Genomic DNA, 9,911 nt, shown 5'->3' on the forward strand with positions numbered 1-9,911 from the left:
GGCCAGGCTGCATGAGCCTCGGAGCAACCTGGTCTAGTGGAAGGTGTCCCTGCCCATGGCAGGGGGGTTGGAACTGGGTGAGCTTTAAGGTCCCTCCCCACCCAAACCAGTCTGGGATTCTATGATTTTTCTCCCAGAAACACAGTTCACAAATTCTCTCGCCTTCAGCATTGAGAAGAACCAACCTGAAACACCCTGCAGAGTCTGATATCTCTTCAGCGGGTGATCAGAGGTGGGGACAGATGAATGCAACCTTCGCCCCTTCCCACACACCTTGTGCTGGGCACCATCCCTCACAACACAGACCTCACCAGAGGAAAACCCCTCACCTTTGGTCCAGGGGGCCCGGGCAGACCTGGAGGGCCAGGTTCTCCTTTGCCTCCCACCAGGGAATTCTCTGCAGTTCCCTTCTCTCCCTGTTTGTGAGGAAGAACAAGCCACGCGCCATTTGAGTCCCTCCGTCTCCAAAACTTCACTTGCCAAGCTTTGCTTGCACCAAATTGCCATTACACCCTCATCCTTTCCTGAAATGGTCACTGTCATTGAGTGCACCATCCCCTTTCCCAAAGGAAAAGCACCCTGTGGAAGTCTGACCTGGAAGGTTTGATTCCTGCCCACGTGTCAGAGCACAGAGAAAAAGCCACAGCTTCAGGGCTCGCCTTTAGCTGCCATGCCCTGGGTCTCGCCGAGCACAGGGCTGCTCTTCCAACCCGGAGCACAGCAGTGCAGCTCCCAAAAACCCCATCTCCTCCCCCCCATGGGTGGATCTTGGAGCAGGAGAGAGGCTGCCATGCCACCTTACATCTGAGGTTGTGCTGGTGAAGGGGATCTACTGGACCACGATTCCAGGGTCATGTTCCCAGGACCACAGCCTCCCCCTCGCTGCGTGAAGGCACGCAATTCCTCACAAACCTTCGTGCCGGGGAGTCCAGGAAGCCCAGGGTCACCAGCTCGCCCCTTCTCACCCTGTTGGTAAAACAGACATGGTCGGGCTGTCTCTGCAGGCTCTCTGTCCTGGAGAAGCAGGCAAGGGATGAGCTGCTCCTGGGTTCAAACCTTCTTTCCCTTGCCCAGGGGATTTTACTTCAGGTACAGTCAAGGCACCCTCCAGCAGTAGCTGCTGAGGCCGGTGGAGTTTTCTCCTGTCCGTTTGACTATCTCTGCACATCACTGCCATTTCCCTCATAAGGAATGTGAGTGGGAAAGGGACCCAGGATCCCCCCTGTCCATCTTCCTTATCACTCCAGTCTGCTAAACCCTGTTCCCTGTCAGTCCTTCAGGCACAGGCTCTCCCCATCCAGAGGAGTTGTTGCCTGAGGCAAATTTTATCTGGAATGCAGGACTTCCTCGGTGCCCGGATGGAGTTCAGCTCTTTTCACAGAAACCATCTGCTGCTTAAGTCCCTCCTGTTGTCACACCTCCTCATCACACTGTGAATTGCCCTGCTTTTCTCTGGCAAAGATCTCACAACCAAGCTCCCACACCTCTCCCAAGGGGTGTTTCCTGCTCCTGTTCCCAAACTTCAAATCCCAGTCTTGTCATGCTCAAGAAGAAAGCAGCACAGTGTCTCAGCTAGCAGCCAAGCTCTGCGACACTTAGCGCTCGGGAAAAGCAGTGGGAACGGGAGCGGCAAACGTGGCAGAGAGAGAAGATGATGGTGTACGACCCCTGACAGGGTGCTGGGGGAGCAAGGCCGGCAGGCTGAGGGGTTTGGAGGGTGCCACAGGGCAGTGGGCAAGGGAGGGCACCCAGCATCCCCTCGGTGAAGTGACTTTGCTTAGTTCCCATGACATCTGGGTCACCTTTTGAATATCGGGGCTCAATTAGTGGCCTTGACTTTAAGTTCTATTCAGCCCATTCCATCCAGCTGCTAAACCCAGGGTTTCCAGCTACACTGTCCTGCCTGGGAGCCTGCATTTTGCCAGGACAGGGAGGGATACCAGAGGTTTTGGTTACCATGAGGAGACATTTCAAATGCATCATCAGGAAAAGGTATGCTCTTGCCCACAATTCTCACACCTCCCAGACATAACAAGCTGTGCAGATTACAAGGAACCTTTCCCCGGCAGGTGCCCAGCTCTGCACGGCAGCAGCACACCGCATCTGCAAAACCAGTGAAGAGTTCCTCTCGCCGCCGAGGCTGGCACCAGTCTCGACAGAGCTCAGGGGCACACATCTGACATGCAGGGGTCTTGCGAAAATGCTCCAGGAACAAACATGCGCTGGGGGCTCCGTGGAAAATAATTAACTAGCAGCCATCTTACTTTTTTTGGCAATTTTATAGCGCAGTGACCCCTTTCTCTAAGGTAATTTGGCCTCCAGCCACCTGTAAGGCCCCTCATCCCCAGCTTTCCTCCCTTGCCAGACATGCACACTGCTGCCATAAATCAATGCTCCTCTTCCTGGAAAGAGGAAAACCTTGGCAGGACCTCATGGCCAAAGAAAAGGTTTGGCCTTTGGGGTTTTTGTAAGGATATCATCTCTAACCCTGTCCCAAGCCTCTGTGAGTCCCTGTTTCTACCTCACACTGTTTCTGGTATCGTCCTTTTCATTCAAGGACTAGAGTTCATGCACATGCCCATGAGGGCTACTGAAAACATCCTGTGCTGCCTGAACGGGCGTAAAGAAGCAGAGTTCTTGAGGAAGAAGGTCAGGTTACCGCATCCCGGTTCAGGCTGTTATTTCTGGAGTCAAAAGATGCAGCACCGTCCTTAGTCGTTCCCAGAACAAGACTGCATCCCAGGCATCGCATGCTGCCCTGCCTGCCTCCAGCCCCTCACCTCCTGCAAGCAGGAACACGCAAACACACTTCACCAAGGGGGGCTGGGGGGAAAGAGCCAGAAAAGGACACATAATCCCCCGCAAGCACGACAGTGCAACGCCAAGCGGGCTCCCGCTCGCAGGGAACACAGCACAGCACTGCCAGGACACCAAGCCCAAACACGCAATGTCCTACCCGCTGCCCCCTCTTCCCTGGCAAACCTGGGGGGCCCATCCTGCCTGGGAGTCCAGGATCTCCCTTCGTGGGGAAGAAAAGAGACAGAGAACGTGTCTGTTACATGGCTGTTGCGTGCTGTAACATAACCCAGCGGGCCTTCAGCGAGAGGGGCCAGCTGTTCAGAAACCCAGCCGGCTGCTCAGTGATGGAGAAGGACGGGGTATTTTTGTACCGTGCCCCACCACGGGGACTCGGACCCGGTCCCGCTGCACTGAGACAGGGAGACTCTGCGGGGCAGTTCACAGGGCGGGTGACAGAACAGAACCCTGCAGTAACACGGGCGGACTTCTGGGGGGACACCGAGGTATGGGGAGGCACAAGAGGACAAGGGAAGGGGGAGAGGAAATGTCCTGGCTAAGCGAGGTGTGCTGTGCGTACTCTGTGGAGCAGGGAGGAAAGGAGGAAGGTGGCTGGAGCGTATTCCCATCAACACAGTCATGAGCAAGAGGGAGGGAATCTGTTTGCTGTACGGTCCCTCTCTCACGTGGCATCATTACTACCAGTTTGCTTACACTGGTAGGTGCCATTAGGGCCTGGATGTGGGCACTGGGAAGTACAGAGCCATTCCTCAGGTCCCTCAGCTGCGTGGGGAGGTGGGGTGGGATACACAAACCAACCAGAAGTGCAGACTCAGAGGAAAGTCTTCAGAGAGTACCTTTTCTCCTGGAGTCCCGGGCTCACCCTGGGGAAGAAGAGGCAGGAAAATAAAGTGAAAAACCAGGAGGAGAGAGTATGAAACCTCCTAGAGCTATAAGGAATGGAGGAAAAAAACCATTAATTGGTGGAGGCCGTGGGCTTGAAATAAGGGTGTGAAGATGCTTTAAATGCATATTATGACTTGTGCCTGGAGCTCGTTTTATCTTCATTAGCCAGCTCCAAGGCTGCGGGAAGAAACCAGCAAGACTCAGATAAGAGGCTTTTATGAAACTAATTATGAATACCTTGCAATATTTCAAGAGAAGGTTTAGGAGATACAGGAGAGCACAAGGTGGCAAGAGTCATCTGCCGGCATCAAGGAACCTGGCTGCTCCCGGCTCTGTGCACACAGGAGCAAAGCAAGGCTGTGGGTTGCAGCTGGGGTCGCGGGGGAGGTTGTGTTGATACAGGATCACTGTGGCATCAAGGAGGAAAACCCTCCCCACCTGCCCTGGGGATAACTTCCTTATTTCTGTCTTTTTCCCCAGCAACTAGAGGGAATCGGGACAACAGGTTGGATCCCTGACTCCCAGACCCCTAAACCCGCACATCCATCACTGCCGCGGGGTACCACGAGTTCACCGACCCCTCTTCCCGGAGGGGTGCGGAGAGGCAGGAGTGCTGCTGGAGACCGGTTTTCCTGCCCGAAAGCAAGAGCAGTTCTGACATTCCCCATTAGTGGGAGCTGTCCGACCGTTTTCCCGTGTCGCGCGCCCCAACCCCAGCCCCAGCCCAGCTCAAGCATCGCCGCGTCCCGCCGCACTGACCTTCGTCCCTGCGCTGGCCAGCCCAGGAGCGCCCTGGAAGAGAGAGGAGAGACAGGAACACCTTCTTTGAAATTAATCACACCCAAACTTTTCAACAACAAGCCCGCTATCATCAGCCAGGTGGAACCAAAAAGGCAAAATCCGCATCTTTTCCTTCCCAAAGCTCAGAAGTGACGCCGTAACACCACACAGCACGCATCCTCCTTCCTTCCCGTCGTTCGCCCGGCTCTGCTTTCTGGGAAGCTCCTCCAAAGGCAGACATCACGAGCACAACCCAGTCAAGACAACCAGATTTCCACCCCCGCCCCCTCCGTTTTAGTCCTGCGAGTCAAGCAAAGCCCAACAAGCAGAACAGCATCCAATAACCGAGGAATGCAAAGATGGACTCAGGACCAAATGCCCAGCCCAGCGCTTGATCCCAGATGCAGCAGCTCAAGCATCCCGGGAAAGGCCAGCCCCAGAGCTTTGGACTTGCTATTTCCCCTCGTTCTGTTTTTATCACAGAAGACAAACCCTGCAGTAGAGCGTTTTTGGAAGAGCTCCGAAGCCAGCCACCTTAGGGGAAAAAAGGACTTCCAAGCACCGCGATTCAGGCGGCATCCCGCAGCGCAGAGCAAGCTGCTGCCCTGAGCCCAGCCTGCCCTGCCATCCCAGACAGGTGCTTCCAAAGCTGGGGGAGGCAGCTGCTCCCACAGGGACTGTCACATTTCCCTCGACAGCGCTGATGCGAAAGGCAGCTCTTCCCTATCGACCCTTTGCTCTGGAATCTCTCCGTGCCCTGTGTTAGTACCAGTTAGATCCTGGTGAAAGGTCCAGTTACAAGAGCAAGTATGAGGGATAACAAAGGTCTAGGGAGAGGGGAGGAGGTGAAGTAGTGTTAGGAACTGGGAAGTGAGAGGGGTTGGGATGTAGCAGTGAGGCAGAGAGGACTGGGAGCCAAGTTCAAAGTGAAAAGGGCTTGGAAAAGTTCAAACAAGGAGGAGTGGGGAGCCAGAGAGCAGCAGGATCATACCTCTCAGCTTTCTGAAACAGAAATCAGGGACAAAGCTAAAAAACACAAGGACAGAAGATGGAGATCAGGGATTCTATGCAATAAACGGGGGAAAAAAGCATTCCAGATTGTCTCAGGAGTCAGTAGGTTTTAGTGACCATGGACTAGAGTCGTGAAAGGGATTACGTGCGGCAAGTCGCTTGGGTTAGGCTTTCACAATGCGTTTGGGATGCCTGCTCCTAGCTCTTCGGCCTCTAAATGGCAGCGAAGGTGGATGACGTTATTTTCTAGCATTTATCCCCAGGCTGTAACACACACACATGCAGGTTTGCTCGCACGCTGACCCTGAGCCCTCGCTGCGTGAGGCCGGGTTCACACCTCCGTAACCCTACTGACAGCAGCGGGCTGACACACGTCGCCGAAGGTTGCGGCCGTCACTTGGGACCCCAATTTACAAAACGCCAATTCTCTAGAAACGTCAGCAACCGGCCGCCCTCGCTAGCGGAAAGCATGAAGATCCTGATGTTGCAAGACAGCATCGGACTGGGCATGCCATTTGCTTTAAGATGCTGCTTCCCCCACCACCTCCTTCAGAAATCAGGCCCTGTGTTTTGCAATTTAGAAGCGGAAAGAATTCAGCTGAGGATAGCCATCGACTAACAGACACACACACACACAAATCCAGGCGATGCTTGTGCACCAGGGACAGTCGAGTGGTACGGGTGAGATCAGGCAGACAAACGTCACCCCGCTGTTTACAAGGTACCTTAGTGCCATGTCTTCCTGGCAGCCCTGGCATGCCTCTCTCCCCCTGGAAGCAGAGCGAGAAACACAGAGAAAGAGAGCAAGAGACACAGCATGAGTCCTCCCGGGGTGCTGTGAGGGGTGCTGGGGCCACAGGTGATGCGAAAGCCTCCTGGGTGCAAAGGGGCACAAGCTGTTTCCCCCCCTCCCCGGCCCCCACCAAGCTGGCTACCCTAGCAGAGCCGTATCCCACCGGTGGTACCTCTCAAGCCGGCTGTGCATGGCAGGACTGACTCTGCAGGGAACAGAGTTTCTGTCTCCTGCTACCACACAAGAATCACGGAATGGTTTAGGCTGGAAAGGACCTTAAAGCTCATCTAGTCCCACCCCCCCTGCCATGGGCAGGGACACCTTCCACTAGACCAGGGTGCTCAAAGCCTCATCCAGCCTGGCCTTGGACACTTCCAGGGATGGGGCATCCACAGCTTCTCTGGGCAACCTGTCCCAGTGCCTCCCCACCCTCTCCAGGAAGAGTTTCTTCCTGATATCCAATCTCAATCTCCCTGCTTGCAATTTAAACCCATTACCCCTTGTTCTGTCACTACATCCCCTTGTAAAAAGTCCCCCCCAGCTTCCCTGTAGCCCGTTCAGGCACTGGAAGGTGCTATAAGGTTGTGCAGCTGCTCGCTTGTGCAGCCCTCACTGTCAGCGGCAGGATCACACAGGCACTAGAGCTAATTAGAGAGTGGGAGGGATTAGCAGGAGCACCAAACGTGACACTGTGCCATTCAACAGCAGAAAGAAGCCCCAAAGCCAGAGAATAAGCAGGAAAAACGACTTTCCAGAACGTCTTTAAACGCTTACACATTTGAAAGCCGCTGTAATGCAGTAAGTACTCGTGGGGCTGATCCCTCCGTGACCCCCCCAGTGGCCTTTGGGCATGAGAAGGGCTGCACAAGGTACCACAGCCAGGCAGCAGTAACCCACCGAAACCAGAGCGTGACAAAAAGCCTCCTCCTAAGGACCTTTCAATAAAGAAGAAAATCTCAGTAAAGCTGAGGGTGATGGATAGGCTGGGGTGCAGCGAGTCGAGTGCTGGTTCCAGTGACCCGGGTATCACCCTTACTGGTTGTCTGATGACCTTTGTGGGACACAGATTAGGGCTTAGTATGATCAAAGTAAAAATGGTGGCTGGAGAAGAAAACAGCTAAGAGAGGATCTATGCTGTGCTGCATCTGTCACTGGGTGATGGGGGGGTGTCAGTTGTTAAGTGAGCGAGGGGTCTGTGTGAAACCAGCAAGCCCCTTCAGGCCCAAAATGTTCTTTGCTGCCAGCAAAACTGCTGTGCACAATTGGCCACAACGGCTAAAGTACAAGTGATTGCGTTTGTCCTGGATGCCTCAAAATAAAATAATGTAAAATCTAGCCCAGGTAATTGGATCCAAAGGTGAAAACATCAAAAGAGTCTCAGATGATCCTCCCAGGTGGGAGGAGGACAGGAAGAAGCCGTGTCCAAAGACAACAGATGCATGCGTTGTGAGGATGCTCAGGAGCTGCGACTGGGTGATGTCTGGCTGCTGAACAGGGAAGGCTCTTGCATGTGGATGTCCTTGTGACATCCCTTGAAGCCTTGGAGACTTCCCCTTTGGCAGATCCCAAACCAAGGGCTCATCAGGCCTCGTACACGGGTGCAAGCAGAGCAGGTGGCTGCTAGCAGTGCAGGGCGGGCATACAAGCGGGGGTGGAACGCAGCTTCTCCTCCCAGCCTTTTCTCCCTCCCAAGCCACGTTCCAACTTCAGTCCTCCAGTTCAACACGATGGGAGAGCACCTGGCTGTTGGAACAGCAGCAATCAAACCCCTAGCCCCCAAAACACCTTAGTTCTGGGTGCAATTCTGCTTTCATTTACACGGGCACAAACCAGAAGCGATTCCTTTGTGCTTGCTGGAATTACACTGATGCAAAGAGGGACATGGGGGGACCTTTGGACTTCATGTGCACGGCAGGGTTTCTGAGGAGGTGTTGTTTTCTTGTAGGAGGACAGTCACTGCTGTTCCATTTGACTAGTAACCCAGAACCCGCATTCCCAAAGAACGTTTCTTTAAACCTGATGTAACACACCCATGTGAGGTTCTGAAGGGGCCTTTTCTCCCTTCAAATAGCAATCCACCCAGATGGAAAAAATATAGGAAGTGTATACGCTGCACGACAAATGAGATGCACGCCACATACTGAATACTTGAAATGTGTGTGTCACTATTAATGCCTTTCAAAATACTACAGGACCGGCCTTTCCTCCTGATGTTTAAGATGTATGGCATGACACAGTATGTCATGAACACTTGCCAATGCTGTAATGCTTTAAGCACAGTCTACACTGAGCAATATACTTTAAATATAGGGGTACAGTAGATTTCAGTCAGATAACATCTGGGCACAGGCCATAGGAGCCTGTAAAACGTGTCCAGAAACAGAGAGAAAAGCCGGGTGCCAAACCTCAGCCCGCGCTGCGGAGTTTGAGTGGATTTGATGCGTCAGCTAACCAGATTTTATGAGGAAACCCCAGCCCAGCCCATCAAATGGGGAGATGTAACAAATCATTAGCAAGCTTCGTAATCAGAGAAATGCCTTTGGTAAGAATCGAATTCCACCCAATGGATAAAGGCTGCTTTTATTGCCTGAGCTTGGAGTGTCTGCCTGTGGGTAATCAGAGCACAGATGTGTACTCCATCAACTGCCCCCCGGGAGCTGCCCCAGACCCGACTGCTTCTTACAACCCGCCAGCCCACGGAGCAGTATCCTGAGGGTGATCTACCGTGGGATAAACTCATGCCTACCTTAATGCCAGCGTCCCCTTTTTCACCCTGCCCAGCGAAGAATGGAGAGGGAGGAAACAGAGAGAGTTTGGACAGTGAGCATGAAGAGAAATCAAGCAAGCAGCACAATCCTAATAGCAAGGGTCAAAGAGAAAGCAGTCGGAGGAGGGAGTGTGTGATAAATGCAGCCACAGGCCTCCAGAGAGAACTGGCTCCCGGTAACACCAGGCTGAGCACTGGCTGCAGCCCACCCCTCCCTGGGAACACCAGGAGTGGATGCGGGAGTCACCCGTTGCTACATGTTTTGGGTGTAGAGAAACCATCAAACCATTTCATGAACCACAGCACCCTCATCCTCCCAGTCTTAATGTAAAAGGTTGGGTCAGGTTTTAACAAGGGCCCGTGCAGGGCTGAACTCGGCCAAAAATTGCTCAGAGCCTTTACACAGGAGTGAGATTTTCTGTTTGCACAGCTCATCCCAGGCTCTAGGGAACTGCCTCCAGCCCCTGACCTCCCGCGCTCCTTTCACGTGTCTCCAGGCCACTGGCCAGCCTGTGGGAGATGGCCCCGCTGGCTCTGAGTTCAGGGGTTACCTTGGGGCCGGTAGCTCCGGGGAGGCCGCGCGCACCGGGCAGGCCTGACTCGCCCACCTCACCCTGAGGGAGAGAAGAAAGAAAACGGAGGGAGAAGCAAAGGCAGCAAGAAAAGGAGCCTGTGGAAGGTCAGCAAAGATGTGAGAGGGATGCCCACCGCACACCAACCTACCATCTGGGGCTCTCTGGGAAGGGAGCACCGTTCTGCATCGAGATACTCCGGGTGCGAAACGTATGGATTGAAGGGAGTGGTCCCACATTCCTCCATCATATCCAGAGCTAACACCTTGGCTCAGCTCTTTGCCCT

The 9,911-nt window shown here is 53.9% G+C and overlaps 1 protein-coding gene across 1 annotated transcript in view; it reads right to left on the reverse strand.

The window, feature by feature from the left end:
• The window catches only part of COL13A1 (collagen, type XIII, alpha 1), a gene marked incomplete at its 3' end in the record, with an annotated part of 44,817 nt that overhangs the window by 14,007 nt on the left and 20,899 nt on the right, over positions 1-9,911 (reverse strand). The window contains exons 14-15 of the mRNA XM_010154952.1: positions 913-966; positions 330-416 (exon numbers count right to left, since the gene is read on the reverse strand). Coding sequence (XP_010153254.1) covers positions 330-416; positions 913-966 — 141 coding nt within the window. The remainder of the gene's footprint in view (positions 1-329; positions 417-912; positions 967-9,911) is intronic.

The sequence above is a fragment of the Eurypyga helias genome, unplaced genomic scaffold (assembly GCF_000690775.1).
Source record: "Eurypyga helias isolate BGI_N326 unplaced genomic scaffold, ASM69077v1 scaffold23747, whole genome shotgun sequence".
In the NCBI taxonomy this organism is placed as follows: domain Eukaryota; kingdom Metazoa; phylum Chordata; class Aves; order Eurypygiformes; family Eurypygidae; genus Eurypyga; species Eurypyga helias.